The following is a 27182-nucleotide window of genomic DNA, read 5'->3' as shown; positions in this document are numbered from 1 at the left end:
TGAATGTCATAGCACCATTATTCATAATAGTCAAAAAAGTGGAAACAACCCAAAAGTTCATCAACTAATGAATGGATAAACAAAATGTGGTATACTCACATAATTGTATACTATTTGGCCTTAGACAAAAATGACATACTGATACACACTGCTACATAGATGAAACCTGAAAACAATCTATTGAGTGAAAACAGCCAGACACAAGAGGTCACATATTGTGTGATTCTATTCACATTAAGTGTCCAGGATAGGTACATTTATAGAGACAGAAAGTATTCATGGATGCCTATTATTGGAGTGGGGACTGAAATGGGGAGTAACTGCTAATGAGTGTGAGGTTTCTTTTTGGGCTGATGAAAACATTCTATAATTGACTGAAGTGGGAATTCCCTGTCAGTCCAGTGGTTAAGACTCCTCGCTTCCACTCCAGGGGGTGCAAGTTTGATCCCTGGTCAGGGACGTTCCGCGTGCCACGCACACGACCAAAAAAAAAAAAAAAACCTAAATAAATAAATAAATACATTGACTGTGGTGATGGTTGCACAGTTCTTATTAAACACCATTGAACTGTATACATAAATGGGTAAATTGTATGATATGTAAATTATATCTCAACAAAACTGTTAAAAAAGGTCAGTGGGGTGGTTACATGAATCTATACATGTGAGAAAAATTTCATAGAATACTACATACACACATCTCACAAATGAGTACATGTAAAAACTGGTGAAATCTGAAAAATGACTATTGAATGCACAAATGTCAATTTCCTTGTTTTTTTTTTAAATTTTTTTTTATTTTTGGCTGTGTTGGGTCTCCGTTTCTGTGCAAGGGCTTTCTCCAGTTGTGGCGAGTGGGGGCCACTCTTCATCGCGGTGCGCGGGCCTCTCACTGTCGCGGCCTCTCCCGTTGCGGAGCACAGGCTCCAGACGCGCAGGCTCAGTAGTTGTGGCTCAGGGGCCTAGCCGCTCCGCGGCATGTGGGATCCTCCCGGACCGGGGCACGAACCCGTGTCGCCTGCATTGGCAGGCAGATTCCCAACCACTGCGCCACCAGGGAAGCCCTCCTTGTTTTTATATCATACTATAGTAAAGTAAAATGTTGTCATTGGGAGAAGCTAGATAAAGGGTACATGTGACCTCTTTGTACTACTTTTGCAAATTTCTGTGAGTTTATAATTAGTCAAAAAACCTAAATGAATGGGGGAAATGTATATAATGCTAGAAGTAATCAAAATACAGCTTGAGTGGCTATATTAATATCAGACAAAGTAGATTTCAGAGCAAAAATGATTACCAGGGTAGAGTCACTTAATAATGATAAAAAGAGGAATTCAGCAAGAAGACATAATAATCCTAAACATTTATACTCCTAATAACAGAGCTTCAAAATACATTAAACAAAAATTGATAGAATGTAATGAGAAATAGATAAACCTACAATTAAAAAAGGAGGTTTTAACGTCCTTCTCTCAATAATTGATAGAATAAGTAGACAACAAACTAGTATAGATAAAGAAGACTTGGGACTTCCCTGGTGGCCCAGTGGTTAAGAATCCGCCTGCCAATGCAGGGGACACAGGTTCGAGCCCTGGTCTGGGAAGATCCCACATGCCGCCGCGCAACTAAGCCCGGGTGCCGCAACTACTGAGCCTGCGCTCTAGAGCCCGTGCTCCACAACAAAAGAAGCTGCCGCAATGAGAAGCCCGCACACCCCCGCTCGCCACAATTAGAGAAAGCCCGCCCGCAGCAACGAGGACCCAACGCAGCCAAAAATAAATAAATAAATAAAAATTAAAAAAAAAAAAAAAGACGAACATTACAAACCAACTTAAACTAATTTACATTTATAGGACATTCCACCTAACTCCACCAGAACACACACTTTTTAGGTGCACATAGCACTTTTACCAAGATGGGGATTAATTCCCTGGCGGTCCAGTGGTTAGGACTCCGAGTTTTCACTGCCGAGGGCACAGCTTTGATCCCTGGTCGGGGAGACTAAGATCCCTGCAAGCCGTGCGCTCCCACTTCTTTTCGTACTCTAATCCAATAACAGGGATATTATAAGGCTGAGTAGTAAAGGCCTAGTTTCTTCAACCAGAGTTTTATGTTAGGATGCTAATTAAGACTTACTTTGAACAAAAAAAAAATCATGACTAAAGTTTGAAAGTTGCCGCTTTATTCACAAATGGGATATAATCAAACTTAAAAGATTTTGCACAGGAAAGGAAACCATAAGCGAAACAAAAAACAACCTATGGACTGGGAGAAAATACTTGCAAACAATGCGACCAACAAGGGGTTAATTTCCAAAATATACAAACAGCTCATACAACTAAATATAAAAAAAAAACCCAATCAAAACAATGGGCAGAAGACCTAAACAGACGCTCCCCAAAGAAGACATACAAATGTCCAACAGGCACATGAAAAGATGCTCGACATCGCTAATTATTAGAGAAATGCAAATCTACAATGAGATATCACCTCACACGGGTCAGAATGGCCACCATCAAAACGTATAAATAGGGACTTCCCTGGTGGTGCAGTGGTTAAAGAATCCACCTGCCAATGCAGGGGACACGGGTTCAATCCCTGGTCCAGGAAGATCCCACATGCCGCAGAGCAACTAAGCCCGTGTGCTACAACTACTGAGCCTGCGCCCCTAGAGCCTGTGCTCCGCAACAAGAGAAGCCACCGCAATGAGAAGCCCACACACTGCAGCGAACCCCTGCTCACAACTAGAGAAAGCGCGTGTGCAGCAACGAAGACCCAACGCAGCCAAAAATTAATAAATAAATAAATTTATTAAAAAGAAAAAAGTACAAATAAATGCTGGAGAGGGTGTGGAGAAAAGGGAACCTTCCTACACTGTTGGTGGGAATGTAAATTGGTGCAGCCACTATGGAAAACAGTATGGAGGTTCCTTAAAAAACTAAAAATAGAGTTACCATATGATCTGGCAATCCTACTCCTGGGCACATATCCAGAAAAGATGAAAACTCTAATTCAAAAAGATACATGCACCCCAGTGTTCATAGCAGCACTATTTGCAATAGCTAAGACATGGAAACAACCTAAATGTCCATTGACAATGAATGGATAAAGATGATGTGGTATATATATATATATATATATATATATATATATATATATACACACACACACACACACACACACACACACAATGGAATATTACTCAGCCACAAAAAAGAATGAAATATTGCCATTTGCAGCAACGTGGATGGACTTGGAGATTATCATACTGAGTGAAGCAAGCCAGACAGAAAAAGACAAATATTATATGTTGTCACTTACATGTGGGATCTAAAAAACGGTACAAATGAATTTATTTACAAAACAGAAACAGACTCACAGACATAGAAAACAAACTTACGGTTACCAACAGAGAAGAGGGGGAGGGATAAATTAGGAGTATGGGATTAAGAGATACACACCACTATATATAAGAATAAACAACAAGGATTTACTAGCACAGGGAACTATATTCAATATCTTATAATAACCTATAATGGAAGAATCTGAAAAAAATATGTATAACTAAATCACTTTGCTGTATACCTGAAATTACCACAATATTGTAAATTAACTATACTTCAATTTAAAAAATATAGTTTCTTAAAACAACAACAATAACAAAAAATTCCTGCTTTATTCAATAGTGCTTTAAGTGGGAGAAGATTTTAGAACGAACCCACTTTCTGGAGGCAAGTGTGGAGGGATTCGGTGGGGAGGATAGAATAACAGTCAGGAGTCTCAATAAGGCTATTATATATTGAGACCCAGGTGTTTTTTTTTTTTTTAATACTTATTTATTTATTTTGGCTGCTCCGGGTCTTAGTTGTGGCATGCATGCGGGATCTAGTTTCCTGATCAGGGATCGAACCCGGGCCCCCTGCATTGGGAGCATGGAGTCTTACTCACTAGACCATCAGGGAAGTCCTGAGACCCAGGTAGTTTTCAATTAAGGCAATGGCATTGGGAATGAAGGGAGGGGGATAAACTGAAAATATTTATAAAGTAAAACTATTGGGGAATGGCTTTGAAGAAGGGAAACTGTGACAGGATTAGGATGATATTAAGATTTCTTTCTTAAAAAAAATACACTTAACATAAAATTTACCATCTTAACCATTTTTTAAATGTACAGTTCAGTGGGATTATATTCCTGTCATTGTGCAACCATCACCACCATCCATCTCCAGAACTTTTTCATATTCTTCAGCTAAAATTCTGTACCCATTAAACACTAATTCTCCCTCCCTTTCTCCCCCAACCTTTGGCAACCACTGTTTTATTTTCTGTTTTTATGAATTTGACTAATCTAGGTACCTCATATAAGTGAAATCATACATATTTGTCTTTCTGTGACTGGCTTATTTCACTTAGCTTAATGTCCTCAAGGTTTACTCATATAGCATGTGCCAGACTTTCCTTCCTTTTAAGGCTGAATAATAGTCCATTATATGTATATACCACATTTTGTTTATTCATTCATCTCCGAGGGACACTTTGGTTGTTTGTACATGTTGACTATTGGGCATAATGCTGCATGGATGTACAGATGTCTCTGAGGTCCTGATTTCGACTGGAGTATATACCCAGAGTGGAATTGCTAGATCACATAGTAATTCCATTTTTGATTTTTTTGAGAATTATCATACCATTTTCTATAGCAGCTGCACTACTTTATATTCCCGTCAACAGAGCACAGGGGTTCCAATTTCCTCGCACCCTCACCAACACTCGTTTTTTATTTTATTTTTTCGATAGTAGACATTCTCATGCTTGTGAGGCGGTCTCTCACAGTAGTTTTGATTTGCATTTCCTTAATGATTAGTGATGTTGAGCATCTTTTCATGTGCTATTGGCTATTTGAATAACCTCTTTGGAGAAATGTCCATTCAAGTCCTTTGTTCATTGAGTTGAAGTTACTGTATTTATATATTCTGGATATTAACCCATTATTAACCCAAAAATTGTCATTTGCAAATACTTTTTCCCAATTTGTGAGTTGCCTTTTTACTCTGTTGATTTGTGTCCTTTGATGCAGAGATATTTTAAATTTTGGTGAAATCTAATTTATCTATTTCTTTTGTTGCCTGTGCTTTTGTTGTTATATAAATCATTGTCAAATCCAAGGACATGAAGATTTCCCCCTATGTTTTCTTATGAGAGTTTTATGATTTTAGGTCTTACATTTAGGTCTTTGATCCATTTGTAGTTTTTTATTTATTTATTTTTTGGCTGCACCGCGAGGCTTGTGGGAACTTAGTTCCCCGACCAGGGATCGAACCTAGGCCCACAGCAGTGAAAGCACCGAGTCTTAACCACTGGACCGCCAGGGAATTCTCTGTAGTTAATTTTTGTACAGTAAGTCCCCTACATATGAATGAGTTCTGTTCTGAGAGTGCGTTCATAAGTCCAACAAAGTTATTCTAGGTACACAACTAACACAATCCGCTATATAGTACTGTACTGTAATAGATTTATAATACTTTTCACACACATAATACATAAAAAACAAACAAACACAAAAACTAAAGAAAACATTTTAAATCTTACAGTACATTACCTTGGACAACAGCTGGCATCCAGGGGCTGGCATCAAGTGAACAGGAAAGAAGGGTTACTGACTGGAGGAGGGAGAGGAGGTGGGAAATGGTAGAGCTGAAGGATTGTCAGCAATAGGAGACGGAGGGCAAGCTACAATTTCACTCACAGCTGACGCTGATGGAATGCATGTTTGCCTCTTTGAAAGTTTGTACGTAGGGGACTTACTGTATATGGTGTAAGATAAGGGTCCAACTTCATTCTTTTGCATGTGGATATTTAGTTTTCCCAACACAATTTGTTGCAAAGACCAAGTTCCTTTCTTTTAAAAAAATTTTAAAATATTTTATTTATATTTATTTATTTATTTGGCTGTGCTGGGTCTTAGTTGTGGCCTATGGGATCCAGTTCCCTGACCAGGGATCAAACCCAGGCCCCCAGCATTGGGAGCGCGGACTCTTAACCACTGGACCACCAGGGAAATCCCTATTTATTTATTTTTGGCTGTACCACGTGGCTTGCAGGATGTTAGTTCCCCAGCCAGGGATTGAACCCAGGCTCTCGGCAGTAAGGGTGCAGAGTCCTAACCACTGGACCCAGGGAATTCCTTTTTTTTTTTTTTTTTTAATGTGACTGAATGGATAGCTGTGTCGTTCATTAGCTGTGTTAGCAGGAAATACATATGGGAAATTTTTGACAGGATAGATAATGGAACTAATTTTGGGTATCTTGAAACTGAAGATGAACTTGCTAAGTCAGAAAACTAATTTGAAGAAAGACAAGTGCGGCCATGAATGAAGAGTATCCACTGGAATTAGCAACTAGGTGAACTGGACAAGAAACATTTGCTGGAGAGGTAGAGTTAAACAGCAGACTACAGGGACTTCCCTGGTGGCACAGTGGTTAAAAATCCACCTGCCAATGCAGGGGAAATGCGTTCGAGCCCTGGTCGGGGAAGATCCCACATGCTGCGGAGCAACTAAGCCCATGCACCACAACTACTGAGCCTGCGATCTAGAGCCTGTGAGCCACAACAACTGAGCCCATATGCCACAATTACTGAAGCCCGTGTGCCTAGAGCCTGTGCTCCACAACAAGAGAAGCCACTGCAATGAGAAGCCTGCACACCGCAACGAAGAGTAGCCCCTGCTCACTGCAACTAGAGATAGCCCATATGCAGCAACAAAGACCCAACACAGCCAAATAAATAAAAATAAATAAAATCCTTAAAAAAAAAGAAAAATAGGGAATATTAAAAAAAAAAAAGGCAGACTACAATGGACCAGGAAGAGAATGAATAGAACTACATCTATCATCATAGATAAATCTTGGAAAGTAAGTTGAAATGAAAGGCAATTTGCATGAAGATATGTAATGCACAATATAATTTTATTTAAAGTTTTAAAACTTGCAGAACACAAACTTTTTTGGGTATATTATAAATATGTATTAAGAGTAGGAACTCATGTACAGGAATTATAAAACATCAGTTTTTATAAAATTAATTAATTAATTAATTGGCTGTGTTGGGTCTTTGTTGCTGCGCACGGGCTTTTCTCTAGTTGCGGCGAGTGGGGGCTTCTCTTCGTTGTGGTGCGTGGGCTTCTCGTTGCGGTGGCTTCTCTTGTCGTGGAGCACGGGCTCTAGGCGCGTGCGCTTCAGTAGTTGTGGCATTCAGGCTCAGTGGTTGTGGTGCACGGGCTTAGTTGCTCTGCGGCATGTGGGATCTTCCTGGACCAGGGCTCGAACCCGTGTCCCCTGCATTGGCAGGCGGATTCCCAACCACTGCACCACCAGGGAAGCCCAAAACATCAATTCTTGATAGTGTTTACCTTTAAGGGAGGGAAATAGGACTGAGGAAGAATATACAGGGGTCCCCAACTGTATCTGTAATGTTTCTTAAAAAGGAAACAGCTGTGTAGTAGGTACACATAACCTTTCATCTGCATGTTTTAAGTGTTTCCCAATTAAAAAAAATCAATTTTGGGGACTTCCCTGGCAGTCCAGTGGTTAATACTCTGAGCTCCCAATGCAAGGGGCATGGGTTCCGTCCCTGTTTGGGGAACTAAGATCCCGTGTGCCTAAAAAAAAACAAACCAAAAAAACCCCAAAACCAAAACCAAAACCAACCAAAAAAACTCCCAATAATCAATAATCACTTTTTAAGCAAATGGTAGAAACATGTGAAAGTTTAGCTAAGTAACTAAACTGGCCCATTAGGAGGCTTATTTTTTTTTCTTTTAAATCAGAAGGATCATTTAGCAAATAACCTGTGCCCATTTCTAATTCTTAGCAAATGCTTCTAACCATCCTATATGTGTTTTGGGCGTATTAGGTCTACTGTTACAGATGGAGACAGAGATTACTTGCGATATTTTTACGTGGCCTATTGAGTATTTGAACACACGTATTTAATCAGTTTGAGAACTAGGAAGGAGTAACTCCTCTTTAAAAGGTTTATTCAAGCTATGCATTCCCTAATTTGAGAACTAAAAATTTAATCTTTCTGTGGCAGAGGAAGTTAGTTGTACATTTTAAGTGTGGTGGATAAAAAACGGTTGAAAGGAATTATAAGCATACTTCATTTTATTGCTCTTTGCAGACGCTGTGTTATTTTACAAATTGAAGGTTTGGGGCAACCCTGTGTCGAGTAAGTCTATCAGTGCCATTTTTCCAACAGCATTTGCTCCCTTCATGTCTGTGTCACATTTTGGTAATTCTCACAATATTTCAAACTTTTAAATTATTATTGTATTTGTTATGGTGGTCTGTGATCTCTGATGTTACTATTGTAGTTGTTTCAGGGCACCATGAACCATGCCCATATAAGACGGCGAACTTAATTGATAAATGTGTGTTGACTGCTTTACCAACCAGCCATTTCTCTTTTTCGTTCTCTCTCTCTCCCCTCAGGGCTCCCTATTTCCTGAGGCACAACAATACTAAAATTAGGGCTAATAAATAACCAAACAATGGCCTCTAAATGTTCAAGTGAAAGGAAGAGTCCCACATCTCTCATTTTATTTATTTATTTTTTAAAATTTAATTTTTGGCTGCGTTGGGTCTTCGTTGCTGTGCGCGGGCTTTCTCTAGTTGCGGTGAGCAGGGGCTACTCTTCGTCGCCGTGCACGGGCTTCTTGTTGCGGTGGCTTCTCTTGTTGTGGAGCACGGGCTCTAGGCGTGTGGGCTTCAGTAGTTGTGGCTCACGGGCTCTAGAGTGCAGGCTCAGTAGTTGTGGTGCACGGGCTCAGTTGCTCCGCGGCATGTGGGATCTCCCCGGACCAGGGCTCGAACCCGTGTCCCCTGCACTGGCAGGCGGATTCTTAACCACTGTGCCACCAGGGAAGCCCACATCTCTCATTTTAAATCAAGATCTAGAAATGATTAAACTTAGTGAGGAAGCCATGTCAAAAGCAGAGATAGGTCGAAAGCTAGGCCTAAATTACACCAAACAGTTGGCCAAGTTGTGAATGCAATGAAAAAGTTCTTAAAGTAAATTAGTGCTGCTCCAGTAACACACAAAAGAAAGCGCAACTGTCGTATTGCTGATATGGAGAATTTTTAGTGGTTTGGACAGACGATCAAACCAGCCACAACATTCCCTTAAACCAAGGCCTAATCCAGAGCAAGGCCCCAACTCTCTTAGATTTGATGAAGGTACAGAGGTGAGGAAGCTGCAGAAGAAAAATGTGACGTTGGTGGAGGTTGGTTCATGAGGTTTAAGGAAGTAAGCCATCTCCATGACATAAAAGGGCAAGGTGAAGCAGCATGTGCTGATGTAGAAGCTGCAGAAGGTTATCCAGAAGATCTAGCTCAGGTAATTAATGAAGGTGGCTATACTAAACAGATTTTCAGTGTAGACAAAACAGCTTTATATTGGAAGAAGATACCATGCAGGACTTTCATAGGTAGAGAGAAGTCAATGCCTGGCTTCAAAGTTGCAAAGGACAGGCTGACTCTCTTGTTAGGGGATAATGGAGCTGGTGACTTTTAAGTTGAAGCCAATGCTCATTTATCATCCATTCCAGAAATCCTAGGGCTTTTAAAAATTATGCTAAGTCTACTCTGCCTGTGCTCTGTAACTGGGACAACAGAGCCTGGATAACAGCACATCTGTTTACAACATGGTTTACTGAATATTTTAAGCCCACTGTTGAGACTTACTGCCAGAAAAAAAGATTCCTTTCAAACTACTACTGCTCATTGACAATGCACCTGGTCACCCAAGAGCTCTGACAGATGTACAGTGAAGTTAATGTTGTTTTCACACCTAACACATCCATTCTGCAGTCCAGGAATCAAGGAGTAATTTCAAGTCTTATGACTTAAGAAATACATTTTGTAAGGCTTATAGCTGCCATAGTGATTCCTCTGGTGGATCTGGGCAAAGTAAATTGAAAACCTTCTGGAAAAGATTCACCATTCCAGATGCCATGAAGAACATTAGTGATTCATGAGAAGAGGTCAAAACATCAATATTAACAAGAGTTTGGAAGTTCATTCCAACACTCATGAATGACTTTAAGGGGTTCAAGATTTCAGTGGAGGAAGTAACTGCAGATGCGGAAACAGCAAGAGAACTAGAATAAGAAGTGGAGCCTGAACATGTACCTGAATTGCTGCAATCTCATGATAGAACGTGAATGGATGAGTTGCTTCTTATGGATGAGCACAGTAGTTTCTTGAGATGGAAATCTACTCTTGGTGAAGACACTGTGAAGATTTTGAAATGACAACAAAGAATTTAGAATACTACATAAACTTAGTTGATATAGCAGCAGGGGGTTTGAGAAGATTTGACTCCAATTTTGACGTAAGTTCTGTGGGTGAAAATGCTATCAAAACAGCATTGCAGAGAAATCGTTCGTGAAGGGAAAAGTCAATCGATGTGGCAAACTTCATTGTTGTCTTATTTAAGAAAGCTACCCCAGGGAGTTCCCTGGTGGTCCAGTGGTTAGGACTCCACACTCTCACTGCTGAGGACCAGGGTTCTATCCCTGGTCAGGGAACTAAGATCCTGCAAGCCGTGTGGTGTGGCCAAAAAAATAGTTACCCCAACCTTCAGAAATCCCCACCTGATCAGTCAGTAGCCTTCAACATCAAGACCCTCCACCAGTAAAAAGAAAAATTATGACTCGCTTGAAGGCTCAGATGATGGTTAGAATTTTTTGGCAATAAAGTATTCTTTAAGTAAGGTATGTACACTATTTTAATTATTTATTTTTTGTCCATGCTGCACGGCATGTGGGATCTTAGTTCCCTGACCAGGGATTGAACCTGCGCCCCCTGCAGTGGAAGCGTGGAGTCTTAACGACTGGCCTGCTGGGGAAGTCCCTGTATAGTAAGTCCCCTACATACGAACCTTCAAGTTGAGAACTTTCAAAGATGCAAACATGCGTTCGCTTGTCCAGTCACGTAAGTTAGTTCACGTGTCTGGTGTACGCTGTCACGTGCGTTCATCCAAAAGTGGTTGTGCTTCTGTGTACTTTACTGTACAGTACTGTATACAGTACAGTAGTACAGTATCTTTACCAAGCCCAGGATGTCCAGAAGCAAGTGTCAAAGCAGTGGTGATACAGCTGGTACTGCTAACAAGTGCCAAGTGGTAACAATGGAATTGGAAGCCCAGAGAAAGGACAAAGAGACAAGAGGAAGAAGTAACTGAAGAACCGAAGAGATTCATGACACAGGAAATGGCAAGGGGATTTTCTTTACTTGAGGCAGCACTGTTAGTTTTTGAGGCACAGGGCCTGAACGTAGAACGGTACATGAAAGCTGCAGCAGCCGTTCAGAAAGCGATCCAGTGCTACCGTGTCATCTATGACTAGAAAAAAAGAGCTATTACCCAGACATCACTGGATTGTTTTTTCAAGAGGATAGATGGAATTGAAACCAGCAAGGAACCAGAACCTGTGCCATCAATGTCAGGTGAGTGAAACTGCAGCTTGCCCTCTGTCTCCTACTGCTGACGGTCCTTCAGCTCTACCATCTCCCACCTCCTCTCCGTCCTCCAGTAACTCTTCTTGTTCACTCGATGCCAGCCCCTGTATGCCAGCTATTGTACTGTACCTACTGTACTTTTCAAGGTACTGTAAGATTAAAAATGTTTGCTTTTTATGTATTGTGTGAAAAATATTATAAACCTGTTACAGTACAGTACTACATAGCCGATTGTTAGTTGGGTACCTAGGCTAATTATTGGACTTACGAACAAACTGGACTTATGAATGTGCTCTCAGAACGGAACTTGTTCATATGTAGGGGACTTGTTGTACACTGTTTTTTAGACATGATGGTATTGCCCGCTAATAGACTACAATGTAGTGTATACATAACTTTTATATGCACTGGAAAACCAAAAAAATTTCATGACTCACTGTATTGTGGTATTTGTTTATTGTGGTGGTCTGCAACCGAACCCACATCTCTGAGGTTTGCCAGTAATACATGGTAGAAGGGGTAGCAATAGCAAGGTCTTTGAGGTGGGAATAAAGAGCATTACAGTTACCAGTGGCAGTAATAGCCTTCAACAAGATACTTCTCTAAAAATGTAACCAAGAATTGGCAGTTTGTTAACTCTGTAGAGGGAAGGGTGAGGAAATGAGTTAATATCCCTAATTTCTTCCTGAAATGAGAATTACTAGGCTGACTCAGACTTGGCAGACTTTAGCCTCCTGAGACTTTGTTCATTTAATGATCTAATTTGTTCTACTCCAGTGAAATGGAAGCAGATCATCCTCCTCCCCCAGATACCCATCTGTGCTTCTCCAGGGTAGCCTACCACAGCGAAAGGGCTCTGGTCTTTGTGGAAGTCATTTAACCTCTTTGGTTCTCAGCTTTTAATCACAACTGCTAAAATAATGCCTACTTTCTCAAAGAGACTGAGATAATAATAATAAAAAGATCTAAACTTTAGTTCCAAAAGCCTTCAGCAATGTTAGTTTAATTTATTCTTATTCCAATATTCGTTCTAAGTGTCTTAACACTTACTCATTTTAGGATTCTTGACTCTACATTTACTTGTAGTCTTCCTATTTCCAAATTTTAAGCCCTCCGCTTTCCCCCAAACCATTTCCTAACAACCTAAATGCAGAAATTTTATTCTTCTTAGGACTTCTATAGAGCTATCTATATTTATCACAAACTGGCTAACTGTATGTACCAGTTTACCTGGTACAGTTCTGGTTTTCATTTATAATCCTAGCGTAACTATGGCTACCCTACTCATAATTTACTTTGTAGATTAATATATGCCTGTACAGTGTATGTCTAAGAGCAGAGCGCTTGTACTGTATATCAATAGTCAAAATCTCTCCTTCATGAGGTACCTTTTCATTTGCTTCAAAGTACTGTCATTTCACCCCCATCCATTATGCATTCTCTCCAACTCTGTACCAAGCTCTTACATGACAAGATGTAACCAACATGAAATGCTTGCCACAGAGGCCAGACGAGGCCCAATATGTATTCAGAAAGATCGTAGGTCAGAGAAGGGGATAATTATTAAATAAAGAAGAATCAGGGACTTCCCTGGTGGCGCAGTGGTTAAGAATCCGCCTGCCAACGCAGGGGACACAGGTTTGAGCCCTGGTCCGGGAAGATCCCACATGCCGTGGAGCAACTAAGCCCGCGTGCCTCCATGCTCTGCAACGAGAAGCCACCGCAATGAGAAGCCCGCGCACTGCAACGAAGACCCAATGCAGCCAAAAATAAATAATAAAAAATAAATAAATTTATTAAAAAAAAAAAAAAAGAAGAAGAATCAGGATTTGCTACTAGTTAACATCTGGGAAAGAAATGAGAAACTTACAGTTGTCTCTGAGAACAAGAAGTTCCTGATAGATAGCCTGAACAGTATCTTCTCACAAGAGGTGAAAAGGCTGAGTTTTTAAGAGGGGAACCTGCAGTACTAAACCTTTTCATTTCTAGAGCTTTCATGTTTTTTTGGGGGAAGAGATCAAGCACCCACCGAGTTCATCCAACAAGAAGCCATAACTTTATTAATGATAGAAACAGTACAAATTTCAAACCCAGCTGCAGTTACTCTTTTGAAACACCAAAAAAAGGTCCTCTTTTCAAGATGGTTACATTGTTAATTCCTGTAAGAGAAAACAGATCATCAGAGGTCCTTACAGGCAAATTGAGAGAATTCAGGTCACTAAAACCTGAGGCAACTCAGAATAGGCTTTGGAAAGAGGCTTCCTAATTGGCTGATATTAAGCACAGAAAATAAAGTCACCCACGATTGGTTAGGGCAGAGGGAGTCAAGGAATAAAGGCTTGGACACTTACCATAATAGCATTTACAATATCATTACTGTTGTTCTTCAGGGCTCGGACTGCCTTTGCTCTCGACACATTTGCTTGTGACATGACCAATTCTATGTCCTTAACTTCCACACCTGTTTCATCAACCTAAAAGAGAGAGAAAAAACACTTAATAAACTAAAGGCAAGAACAACTTCAGTAGTTGTGTCAGGCATCTCCTGAATCTAGTTCTTAATATAACTCAAAAGCTACTTAACTCAATGGAGTTCAAGAGCCTAAAATAATATAGAATCCACCCATCAATACAAACATAATATTATCTTGTGAGGATTAGAAGCACAAAAGATTTCCTTATATACCTCTTCCTCTTCACTCTCCTCTTGTACAGTTGGAGTCTGTGTGTTTTCTTGAATGTTTGAGACAGCTTCACCTTGAACTTTGAATTTCTCAGCAGCTGCTAACTGTGCTTGCTGAGATAAATCCTCGATCTATAGGGCAGAAAATACAGAGATTCATGTGAGTAGATCGATCAGCAGCAAATCAAAGAAATCATTTATATCTTTTCCAAACTCCCGCTCTTAAACCCACTTCACATTAACTTACTACGTAGCTTTAAATCACGTGGCCTCACTTGGATTATGTATTACTGTAGACAAAGAAATAACTTAGGTCTAAAGCAGTGGTTCTCCACTGTGGGGGTGATTTTGTTCCCCAGTGGACATCTGTCAAAAGTCTGGAGATTTTGTTGGTCATCACAACTGCAAGTGATGTTGCTAAACAGACAGCCTTCCACAACAAAGAATTATTTGACCCAAAATGTCAATAGCGCTGAGGTTGAGAAACCCTGGTCTAGAGCAACTCCCAAGAAAACTTTCCTTACCTTGGCTTCCCCAAAAACTATGTAGGTATCTGAAGCTGGGCTCTTGTATACATCTGGTTTTGTGATGACAAAAAGGATATTCTTAGATTTCCGGATAGTGACTCTAGTAACCCCTGTAACCTGTCGAAGACCCAGTTTGGACATAGCCTAAAGAATAAAAAAGAACATCAGGCTTTCAACTTCTTTAGAAGCAGCTTCAGGAAGTAAGGAACATAATAAAACTACATTCGAAGCAAAGAGTTTCTGTGGGCTAAGAAAAATTTATATAGCAATACAGAATTGATTTCCAGGCCTCCTGGGCTTTCTGCCATAGTAACTTCTGTTAGTTTAACTAAACGTGATTCTACCACTACCAAGAGTTCCACTACAGTTTCCCCTCTCGAAAGGTGCTTCATCAGCACCTTTAATCCTTCTTTATAACTGAAACTCTTACCTTCCGTGCCTTCTTTTCACTCCGGCTCTGTTTTGCTTTACTGACTGGTTCTTCATCGATTTCAGCTGCCGCTGCCAGCTAAGAAGATCAAACAGCTATGAGTAAACTGGAATGTATGAGCTGGATACCACAATCCCCATGCGGTTTTCCCTTTACGAAGGTTCACAGCTCCAAATACATAAGTCAGCTTCTCTGATCAACACTGGTTCTCCAATGCTTCCTTGACCCAAGTACTTACACTAGTAAGTTAAGAGAATACCCACCTGGCGCAGTGGTTAAGAATCCGCCTGCCAATGCAGGGGACACAGGTTTGAGCCCTGGTCCGGCAAGATCCCACATGCCACGGAGCAACTAAGCCCGTGAGCCACAACTACTGAGCCCACGTGCCACAACTACCGAAGCCCGTGCGCCTAGAGCCCGCGCTCCATAAGAGAAGCCACCGCAATGAGGAGTCCACGCACTGCAACAAAGAGTAACCCTCGCTCGCCGCAACTAGAGAAAGCCCACGCGCAGCAATGAAGACCCAATACAGCCAAAAATAAATAAATAAATAAATAAGTAAATTTATTAAAAAAAAAAAGAGAGTACCTACCTGGGCTTGTTGTGTGGTTGCCTGTGTAGAATCCTGTTCCTCAAGCTCTGGTACTGATTCATCACTATCAGATTCTGTTCCAGACCCTAAGAAGACAAGTTACTTTTACTATTTTATAGTAAAGATTACAAGGAAGAGGCACCTCACCATGGCCTCCCAGACTAGAGGTCACTGGCTTATGCTAGACCTCGCAAAATTAAATGTAAACCAACTGACCTGTATGAAGCCAGCTCGTACTGATATGACAGCCCCCAACTCAGTCACAAACTAGTGTGTACACATCTATTAAAGACCCAGCCCCAGAAATAAGAGGTAATTACTAGATACAGCCGAGCAGTTTATATAACTGCTTCCTTTCCCTCAAGGTCTTCACTTCTTGGCACAGGTAAACACCAATGACTTATGTAACGCCAAATTCTACCTAAGAGCCCAACCGTCTTAGAAAGGTTCTGATAAACACTGTGCCTCCAGATATACTTAAGTGAAAAAAAAGTAAGATCACACTGTGGAGGCAGACTGGGGGTGGGGGTGGGGGACGATTTCCCCTCATCTTTTAAACTGGGTTGGAGGAGGCCAAAAGCAGTTGTGTACACACATTTAGCCTTATTTTCAAACCACTCACCCTAGCAGTTTGATCTAATCAACACAGCTTGAAGATTCTCAAAAATGCTGATCTACAGTTCTGTAGCCACCTCTACTAGATACTGTCCTGTGACCTCTTCCATTTCTTCCAAAAATAATTCACATATTTAAGTCTCCCTCAATTCAAAGGCCAAGCATTAATAGACTACTAAGGGAAAAAGCATACACCTGCACCATTCCCAGGCTAGGAAAAATAGGTCTTTTAAGAAAAGGGAGTCCCTGGGCACTGGTTATTACTAAGTCTAAGATGTGAAAAGAAATTCAAGTAGTTCTAGATTTCCCAATATTTTAGCAAATCCCAGGCCCAGGGACAAAGTTAGTGATGTAGTAGAGATTAGAGCAAATTAAAGGTCTAGAAGGTCTTGGTTTTCAATGTCAGATCAGTTAGGTAAAAAAGATGGCAGATCCAGAGTTAGTCTGAACCACATTACACAGGATGGTATACAACAGACTATCTGAGGTGAAAACCAAGATTGTTTCACATTCCTAGAGCTTTTGCATTTAAACTTATCGTTTTATGTCCAAACACAAGCAGATATACTGGAGAAAGCGGCGCATCCTACGGTTAGTATCGGTGGGTAGCCCCCGGAGGGTTGTGGGCAACACACCATGCACACAGCAAGCCAAGGCAAATACCCTTATTATTCTTCAGAACAGGCTGCTTGGCAGAGGGGGTTGGGGCAGGGATCCCAGCAGGTTTGGGGGTGGGCATGTTGACGAGGACCGGCTGGAAAGGCACTCCCCCCGAGATTGGTTCCGGGGGAATCAGAGGCGGCAGCTCATCCTCATCAGCAGGGGCTGAGGGCTTACGGGGTGATTCCAGCACCAGCCCAGGTGAGGACGGCAGAGATTGCTGTTTAGGGAGCAAAGGGGGAACTGGGGAGGGAGCAAGAGGCAGAGAGACTGATGGGGTAGGTGCTGGAGAGACAGATGCAGATCCAGCTTTAGGAAGGACCTTCTCTGGGGCAGCTGCTACTGAAGGGGTAGACGTCTCAGACTCAGGAGGAGCCAAGGGGCCCTTTGGGGAATGGAAAGAGTCTTTGCCCTTTAAAAGAGAACTGGGGAGGGCTTTTGGAGCCTTTGGAGAACCTTTCTGAGTGCAGACTGTCAGTAGAGGAGCTGGAGCCACTGTAGGAAGGGATCCTTTAGTACCATTCTGAGTTGAGGGATCTGGGCACACAGGAGGTGAAATAGAACTCTTCTTCTGGGTGGGAGCTGTGACGAGTGGTGCACTTTCTAGAGCTGGAGCATCAAGCACTGCTTTGAGAGCCGTGGGGCCTTTCTTTACTGGGGGCCCTTTAGATGCCTGAGGTGCAGTGGAGCCCAAGGGACATGTGACTGAAACTGGGGAAGTACAGGCCTCTTTGGGGGAGGGAGGAATCACAGCTGGGGGAGTGGGAGCCCCTTTGGAGGATGAGGTTGCTGGCCCCCCTTTGGGGGCTAGAGACTTTTGGGGGGAGGGAGGAGTTACAGCTGAGGGAGTAGGGACCTCTTTGAGGGCTGGAGTTGCTGAGGCTCTTTTTGGGGAGGGAGGAGTCACAGATGGCGGAGTAGGGTCTCCTCTGAGAGATGGGGCAGCTGGGGTTCTTCTGGGAGATGGACTTGCTGGGCCCCCTTTGGGGGAGGAAGGAGCCATGGCTGGGGAAGTGGGGACCTCTTTGGGGTCTGGGGTTGCTGGAGACTCTTTGGGGACCAGAGTTGCTGAGGCTCTTTTGGGGGAGGGAAGAGCCACAGATGGGGGAGTAGGGTCTCCTTTGAGAGGTGAAGTAGCTGGGGCTCTTTTGGGAGATGGAGTTGCTGGGCCCCCTTTGGGGGAGGGAGGAGCCACAGCTGAGGGAGTGGAGGCTCCTTTGAGTGGATTTGCTGGGGCCTCTCTGGGGGTGTGAGGAGCCATAGCTGGGGGAGTGGAATCTCTTTTGGGAGGTGGGGTAGCTGAGGTTCCTTTGGGAGATGGAGTTGCTGGGCCTCCTTTGGGGGAGGGAGGAGCCACAGCTGGGGGAGTGGAATCCCCTTTGGGAGGTGGGATAGCTGGAGCTCTTATGGGGGCTGGAGTCCCTTTGAGGGAGGAAGGAGTCAGAGCTGAGGGAACAGGAGCCTCTTCGGGAGATGGAGTTGCTGGGTCTCCTTTGGGGGAAGGAGGAGCCACAGCTGGGGGAGTGGAGCCCCCCTTTGGAGGTGGGGTAGCTGGGGCTCTTTTGGGAGATGTGGTTGCTGGGCCCCCTTTGGGAGAGGGAGGAGCCGCAGCTGGTGGAGTGAGGGGCTCTTCAGGAGATGGAGTTGCTGGGTCTCCTTTGGGGGAAGGAGGAGCCACAGCTGGGGGAGTGGAGCCCCCCTTTGGAGGTGGGGTAGCTGGGGCTCTTTTGGGAGATGTGGTTGCTGGGCCCCCTTTGGGAGAGGGAGGAGCCGCAGCTGATGGAGTGAGGGGCTCTTTGGGAGATGGAGTTGCTGGGTCTCCTTTGGGGGAAGTAAGGGCTCCTTTGGGAGGTGGGGTAGTTGGGGGTCCTTTGGGGGAGGAAGGAGTCACAGCTAGAGGAGTGGGGGTCTCTTTAGGTAATGAGGTTGCTGGTCCCCCTTTGGGGGAAGGAGGAGCCACAACTGAGGGAGTGGGGGCCTCTTTGGGAGATGGGGTAGCTGGGGACTCTCTGGGAAATGGAGTTGCTGGGGCTCCTTTGGGGGAGGAAGGAGTCACAGCTGGAGGAGTTAGGGTTCCTTTAGGGGATGGGGTTGCTGGCCCCGCTTTGGGGGAAGCAGGAGACATAGGTAGGGGAATGGGAGCCTCTTTGGGGGACGGGGGAGTAGGGGAATGCTTCTTGGCTAGTGATCCTTTATGGACATGAAAAGAAAGATTGGCCTCTGGAAGAGAGGAAGCTTCAACTGGAGAAATAGTGAATGACAGATTTCCAGCAGGAGTATCAGGGATAGCAGGTACACTTTTAGAAACAGAAGGAGCAAGACTTAAGGTAGTAGTAGCTGAACCCTTCTTGGTTGGAGTTCTTTTGCTTTGAGGAGACACACTAGTCCCTAAAGGAGATGGGGAGTCAGTTAGGTAAGTTCTTTTGGAAGATGCAGTAACAGAAGCCCCAGAGTCCTCAGCTGGGTACCCTTCAGGAGAGGAAGCCACAGGTGCCAATGCTGAAGTTTGAGAAATATCACGAACTTTCTTTGCACCTTGAGGAGTACTAGCTAGAGGAAGAGGGGGAAAAGACTCAGACTTGGGAATTTCAGGGACCTGTGCCACAGTAGCTGGAGAAGCAGAAACATTCTGGGGAGATAAAGTCCCAGCTGGAGCCACAGGGCAACTTTCAGAGGTTGGAGGGACCAAAGGTAAAGTAGTAAGAGTGGAAGTACTCTTCTTGGCAGGGTGGCTTTTAGAATCTAAAGAGACAGCTCCTTCTAGAAAAGGACTGGCTACAGGTGTAGGAGGGGAGGTACCTTTGGCAGTTGTAGGAGCCATCCCATCAATGGCAGTGCTTTCCAAAGGAAATGTAGTTACAGTTGGGGTAGTGAGAGAACTTTTGAGAAGCACACTAGTTGGATCTGGGCTTGCATAAGAATCTGTCTTGATTATAGAGGTTGGGGAGTTGACCCCCAGAGAAGAGGTAGTAGTACTGGCTGGCTTAACTACAGGGAGAGGCTCTAGGAAGCTTTTCTTTGCTAAGGTGGCTTCAGGAGAAAGAGCTATCTCCAGAGAAGATGATGTACTTTGGAGAGAACGGAGATTTTTAGGGGCTGCCAGGGCTGGTGAAACAGGGAGACTTTTGGGGTCCTCGGGGGCTGGCAGAGGTTGAGAGACTGGTATTCCCAAAGTGGTGGTTACCTGAGGAGTAGGAAACTCTTTGGGAGCCACAGGCGCCATAACCAAGGCAATTTGGGAAACTGAGTCCTTACTGCTCATGGGACCTGATGAAACTGGAAGAGAGACACAAGCAGCTACCTCAAAGGTAACAGGTGCTACAGAAACTGTAGAGGAGTTAGCCATCCCAAGTGGGGTGGTTCCAACAGAAGAAACAGGAGCTTCTTTCAAGCCTGGCCTCCCTGGAGAAGAACCGAGAATCTGGGCCACCAAAGGCTGATGAGCAGCACTAGGAGAGTCTTTGAGAATGAGAGAGGCTGTAGGAGATAACAGAGAAGAGGTAGCTACATTGGAGGAGGCTATGTCAGTGATAGTAGAGAGGCCTTTGTCAGCAGACAGAGCCAGAGGGGAAGTTGGAGCCCCCACCGGAAAAGCAGCCACAGCAGTAGGAACCACCTCAATTTTGGAAAGAAGGGGAGGAATTAGAGATCTCTGAGAAGGGTAAGAGGTACCCGTGGAAGAATGATCTACAGAAACAGTATCCTCTATGGGATCTGACAGAATATTAGAACCTGAAGGTTGAACAGGAGAACCAAGAGAAGTGAGGAAAACTGGGGGGGCATGAGGAGCCACAGGAATAGACTGAGTTGAAAGAGATAAAGCAGCAGGTGGACTAAGGGGTCCCTTTAGGCTGAGGCTTGCAGGGTTTTGTGGAGAAGTCAGAGCTGAGGAAATAGGGATGCCTTTGACCTGAGGGGAAGGGATGGCTAGGGGAGTGGCAGGTGGCATCTGAGGACATGAGGCTAGTCCAGACTGAAGAGAGGGCAAAGGAGTTACAAGATGGGAAGTAACAGCACTGACTATACCTGGAGAGCTGGGGGTACCTTTTGGATTAGGGACTACTTGAGAGGGAGCTTGAAGAGGAGAGGGCTTTGGTTCTGAGGAAGCAACTGGAGCTGACAGAGATGTCACTGACCCTGACTCAATCACAGCAACTGAAGGAGGTGAACTAAGAGGGTTAGGTGGATAGCCAGAGCTCTTCTGAACTGAGTGGGGAGCCAAGGCCACCAGAGCCAAGGGAGCTGAAGAGGAATGAACACCTTTCAGAGTTGGAGTTATTATGGGAGAGGCCAGAGCTAAGGCAGCTAGGGAGATGGGAGGCCCTATTAGGTTTGGTAGGAAAGCTGGGGTGCCAGCGGGGGGAGGGGCAGCTCCCAAAGGCAGGGCTGTCCCAGTGGATGACTCAGGAAAAGGAGCTTCAAAAGGGGTTGAGGCAATAGTAGAGGGAGAAAGGAATGAGAAAGGCTGGTTAGGGGTTGCCAGAGGGCATTGTTGGGAGGCCAGGGAACAAGGTGGGGTAGGGGTAGGTTTAGGCTGCCCTAAAGCAGCAGTGACACTCAAGGCTGAAGACACAGGAAGCAAAGCTGGAGGAGAAAAGCAAAAAAAAAAAAGGGGATAAAGGAGGAAAGGGAAGGAAAAAAACAAAGGTGAGTTATACAGCCCAACTTGGTACAACATGCCTCACAGAAAACATCGAAATTTTAAATCTGAGAATGAAAGTCACCACACAGGATTAGACAAAGGTGACAAGCAACAGCAATCTTCCCCAAACATTCTTCAGTGGCCAAGTAAGAATACATTCCTCTCCTCATCTCCCACATTTCCCAAGTTCTACTAAAGTAAGTGAAATATTTTAGGGTGACAAACAGTCTAAGAGCAGCCTATTAGTCTCTAAATGGGGAGCACAGGCCCAGGAGTAAGTTGGGAACAGCATGCTTTCTACCCTTTCCCAGTTGTGCTCTTCCCTTCCCTCCTCAAACAAACCCTAAGTCTTTCTCACAGGCCATAGAAACACCACTAGAACAGTTCTACCCTGTCTACCCAAGGAGTATGAACTAACTGAAACAAATACTGAAAACTGGAACAAGGAAGATAGTCAGCGGCAATAATGATGGGGAATCAGAGCTGAATGATAAAAAACAGAACTTTTAATGCTCAGGCTTCCACTAAGTCAGGAAAAATCTGACTCTTAATACTATGTATTAACTACTACTTCACTTAGCCTCCCTATACCTCATTTTACTTACCCAAGTCAAACAAAAAACCAACCACAAATGGGTGGACTCTACAGTCTCTAAGTAATGTTAGGTCTCCAAACAATCTAAGATGAATTAGACCACGAGAGACAGCTTAGTCACAAGGATAGGAACTGTATTATGAAACTGTAACCCAACTTGATAAACCAGACTGTGGTTCTATTTTGAAAGTAGGAAACTGGAGTGGAGAAAATACATTGGATTCCCACCCCTTAAACCGGATGAGTATGCCATTCTGCCAAAATAGGCACTATGTGCACTAGAGTAAAGCTAAGCAAAAGATCTTCTAAATGATGAAAAAATACCATGCTTACTAATCAGGAGGTAACACAGGATTAGACCAACAAATGCTCAACACCTAGAAGGGAGTATTATTTAAAAAAAAAAAAAAAAAAAAAAAAAGCGCTTATAGCATCCAAATTTACTCAACCAAAAGTATCCCACTACAGAAAAGAAGGTGGCTCAACCAGTTTTTCCTCAAGAGTTGGTAGGTCAAAGTCTTGTGATTACAGTGCAAATGTTCTCAAACATATTAATCAGAATTTGAAACTTAGAATGTTTTCCTCTCACTGGACCTCAAGACGGGATTAAGGCCCAAATTACTTGCTTTAGACACCATAACCAATCCCAAGTCATTTTCCTCACTCATTCTAATAATTATTATAGTTATATATTAAAAAAACTCCAAGTGTTCATCACTGGCGCTTACTTAATATTATCATCTAACCTACTGTGCAGTCTCAAAATATTCAGGAATAAGTTTAACAGCACTAAGGATTGCTTCAGAAGCAAATAGCATTAGTTTTGAAGCTTGATCCAGATTATTCTAAATTCATCTGAATTTCAGTCTCCACGTTTGTAAAATCAAGCTGAGATTCTCTGAAGTTTTGTTAGCACTGAAACTACAGAATCTTTTAGAGACCAGTCCTTTATCTTTACCTTAAGTCCCTTGCAGTTCAAGGATTTCATATAGCTTACTTCCCAGCTCAGAGGCCCCCTCCTTTTTCTTTGCTAGCAGCTGTATTAATCCCTTCAGCTGCTAAAATCAGACAGGTGGGCAGGGAGAACCTTAATGCTTTCAACTATAAACAACTCTATTTTAATTCCCGAAGGAGATAAAAATTGCCGTTAAGTCACAGGTGGAGTTTAAAAAAACAATAATGAATTTACCATAAAGGGGGGAAAAAAAAGGTGAGGATGGAGGTCACAGCCTGAAAATTCCCTTCATTTAGTTCTGCACAACTAATCAGCAAGAAGACTATCATAAAAAAGTTTTTTTCCCTCCCCCTTCTCAAGTTTTATAGAAATGTATTTTAATCAGAATTCAAAACCTGCCTTACACTATGTTCTACATTCATTAATTCCAAAGCCAAAGAGCAGTCAAAGGAAGGCTCTATTTCAATTCTGGGTTCCAGATAAGCTGTTGATGCAGGCACTGTTCCAGCACGCTAGAAACATCTCAGCACCAATCCATAAAACAAGTTAACCAATCTAGGAGGGCCCTGGGGCCCAGTAGGACACATTTACGGTCAGCAAACATCTTATCCAGGCATGTGATGATGGCGCAATGCCAAGCACTGCCATCTAAAACCTTGATGCAACCTGCTGGCTGGAACTTCACAAAAGCTCAGGTCTCCTGGACCTGCCAGTGTGTCACCTAGTTCCAACAAGTAAGAATCAAGAGTCCCTTTCCTGCTCAGTTTTCCTATGTGAGGGGAGGGTTCCACAACAGAGCTACCTTTGAGGCAGCTGTCATAACCTACAAAGCAAGCCAGGGAGCTTTTAATGTTCCCGAATCTTAAATATACGGTTTTTATTCCACTCTCTAAGCAAGTCCTTTCAGGAAAGCTACTATTATGGACTCTACTCCCTGGTAAAGCTACAACCCCATCCTCCTTAATGAGAGTCAACACTGAAAAACACAAGTATATTCTATTTGTCACTTAACCCACCAAGTGGTTTTAGGGTCAATCTGACAATCTTAATCAAGGGCAAGGGGTCTAGGGGAACCTACCTGTCTCAGCCTGGGGCTGTGGCAACTCCTGCTCTGTAGCAGGGACGGTTTCTGTGGCTTCACCGGGCATTTCTGAAGGGAATAAAAAGGAGGCCTGAAATGACTCGGATCCGTTCTGCTGCCCAACCCAGAGTCAAGCTTCCAACTGCGGAGGGCTGTTAGAAAACCATAAGCGTGGGACAACCCTCCCCAAAGCAGCTGGAATAGGTGAAAAACACGACGTAACCCTCACATTTTTGATCAGGAGAACCACCACCTTTTACCGCTCCTCTTCACTCTGCAGAGAGCGGATTTCCCAGTGCTCAGGGATTCATTTTATTCCACACTCCAAATCCTACACAGAAGCAATTACCACTGCGTTCTCCACCAGAGCGAGAGGCTCGCGGTCTGGCTCCTGAGCACGGGATGGGAGACTTCACACGCTACCTTGAACCGTCGTCCCGCCTCGCCCCCCGCCCCGCTTCCTGGGCTAGAACCTCAAGGATTCCCGTTTGCCGACTTTCGGGACCCAGGAGGGGAAACAGGATGTCCTAGGTCCCAACACTCGCTTGTCACAATAAAAAGGGTGTGTGTGTGTGTGTGTGCGCGCGCGCGTGCGGGGGGCTGTTCCAAGGCTGTGACCCCTTAACCTCCTCTAGGTTCTCGTGAAGCGGTTCCCAACACCAGACGCAACCCACTGCCATCCCCGACGCCGCAACGGCTCCCATCTCCCCAGCCCTGGACTCGCGGCCTACGGTCTTTCTGCTCTGCTTTTGCCAGGACACCAACAGCAGACCCCATTTTGTCCGGAGGCACCAAGGCCACACTGCCCAGGGCTGAGTAGGAACCCGGTGGCCCCATAAAACCTCCAATTCTCCTTAGTTCCCAGTCCTCGGGGCGGCTCAGCCCGCAAGAAAGGCGGATGGCTACGGATAAAAAGTCGTGACGAAGACAGCACTTACTGTGCGGGGAACGCGGAACCAAGATGGCGGCAGAAAGAGAGCGAGCGACAGCGTGACCCACGCCTGTTGCAGAACGAAGCCTGGCGGAGGGGGCGGGACCAGGATCCGATTCCGGGTCAGGAGCTGCCGGCAGTCACTTCCTTTAACCAGTGAGCGGTTTGGGTGTTTCCAGTCTGGGGTGGTGACGAGGTCTAAATAAGGGTATGAATTTAGAATAGGACTCGCTGGCCTGGCAGGAACTCTCTTCTCTGAGCCATGCAGTCCTAAGATAGCCGACCCCTTGCTGTCCCCCAAGTCGAAGCATTTTTGATACGCGAAGGGCAATTGTAGGAGAAGCAAACTCTGCTCCCCCGTCGGCAAAGTAGCCACAGCAGTATTACTGCTACTTTCTGACTTCCTTTTCTCAAATAATTCAGGAAAATATGACGTGTTAAGTAATGCAGAATGCCATAGAGATTGTATTCACACCATTGGAAGACAGCTGTGACCTAGGTTAATCAATTATTTTATTTTTGGAATACATAATTTAGACATTATTATAAAGGTGTAAATTTCCCTTTTCAGAAAAAAGAACATAGGCACATATACAATTCTTTTTGCCTCTGTTTTGGACATTATATCCTGAAACTCATCCGTTCTAGAGGCCCAGGATCCCACGCTTTATATAGTAGGATTTTTGAAAAGTAGAATGTAACAGTCTTTTGTTAATGAAAGGGCTAGGGATCCTGACTCCCATATCCTCTCTCCAAAAGGACTCAACACATACATTACCTAAACCAGCTAACACTATTTGAGCTAGTGGCTTTAAGACAATGGTGGCTGCCTTTTAAGATAAGCAATGCTCTGAAAGCTACTTTAAAATTTCTGATATTTTACCATAGTGAAGTGAGGATTAGGATTAGTGAATTAGGATTAAATGAGATAGTGGAGTTTACCAGGAATGAAAAATTCTGAAATTCTATTTAGATAGGAGTGGCAATATTATGGAGTGAATAAGAACATGGATTTTGAAGCCAGACTCCTTTGTTTGAATCTCAGCTAGGTTACCTAATGGCGGCCTTAGGCAATTTAATTAACACATATATGCCTCAGTTTCCTTATCTATGAAATGGGGATAATAGTAGCTGCTTCATAGGATTGTTAGGAAGATTAAATTATGTACATTACTTAAAAAGTGTTAAAATTGTTAATAGAATTTCTACCTAATAGTGATCTGGGAGATTTGTCAATGCAGTCCATTTACCTTCAGAAGAAAGGGCCAGCAATAGCCAACCATCTCCTTAGACAAATAAAACTACATTTTGACCATTCCCCTTCCTTTCCCAGCAAGCCCACTGACTTTTCTAACTCTGTTAATGATTAGCTAAGGAAGGATGTATTTTCTTTCTTTGGGTTTCTTTATAAACTGGGCAAATTTGCAGATGGAAACCAGTTCTGTGCCCTTTGTTTCTACAATTCTCATATATGGATGAGAAGGCAATCAGAGAGCTAGGGAAGTCAAGTCTTTGAGCATGTTTCTGTTGTCTTCAAGAACCAAACGCTCTTTTACACAAGCACAATATATTCTATAATTTATTTTATGGGCAATTCTACTGGTTTTTATCAAGGGCTCTAATATGAAAGCATTAAAATGTTTTAATGCTAGACATATTGAAAGCGTAAAACATCTCTTGCTGAAAGCATAATACCAGTCTTTCTACTCATTCTGAGTTAAGATGAACTAATGAGTCTTTAGTAATTAAAAAAAATTTTTTTTAATTTACTTGGCTGCGCTGGGTCTGTGAACTCGTAGTTGCAGTATGTGGCATCCAGTTCCCTGAACAGGGAATGAACTGGGGTCCCCTACATTGGGAGCGCAGTCAGCCACTGGACCACCAGAGGAGTCCCAAGTCTTTAGTAATTTTGTATTCAGGAGTTTTAATTGACCAGTCACTGTTTTCCAAAAAGA

The 27182-nt window shown here is 43.5% G+C and overlaps 1 protein-coding gene and 1 long non-coding RNA gene across 6 annotated transcripts; one reads left to right on the top strand and one right to left on the bottom strand.

Moving 5' to 3' along the window:
• Positions 1-1975: 1975 nt before the first annotated feature.
• Positions 1976-13676, top strand: LOC309641606. The gene is made up of 2 exons (XR_014252705.1): positions 1976-8758; positions 8795-13676. It is a non-coding gene; the product is annotated as an uncharacterized lncRNA (long non-coding RNA).
• On the bottom strand, positions 13550-25392 carry NACA (nascent polypeptide associated complex subunit alpha). 5 transcript variants are annotated; one of them, XM_082421676.1, is made up of 9 exons: positions 25235-25392; positions 24294-24365; positions 17027-21607; positions 15749-15834; positions 15157-15234; positions 14724-14870; positions 14203-14331; positions 13868-13990; positions 13550-13675 (listed from the first exon to the last, which is right to left on the bottom strand). In XM_082421676.1, exons 2-9 carry the CDS (start codon positions 24361-24363, stop codon positions 13661-13663), a joined length of 5229 nt encoding a protein of 1742 aa, XP_082277802.1. In that variant the 5' UTR covers positions 24364-24365; positions 25235-25392; the 3' UTR covers positions 13550-13660. The 5 variants fall into 5 exon arrangements, with proteins under 5 accessions (XP_082277802.1, XP_082277803.1, XP_082277805.1 ...); XM_082421677.1 differs by having other exon boundaries at positions 24294-24387; positions 25235-25358; XM_082421679.1 differs by lacking the exon at positions 17027-21607 and having other exon boundaries at positions 25235-25376.
• Between the last annotated feature and the right edge of the window lie 1790 nt (positions 25393-27182).

The sequence above is a fragment of the Balaenoptera physalus genome (genome assembly GCF_965194825.1).
Source record: "Balaenoptera physalus genome assembly, chromosome: 13".
Classification (NCBI taxonomy): Eukaryota; Metazoa; Chordata; class Mammalia; order Artiodactyla; family Balaenopteridae; genus Balaenoptera; species Balaenoptera physalus.
Note: the sequence above shows the minus strand (reverse complement) of the source record. Positions and strands in the feature narration are given on the sequence as shown.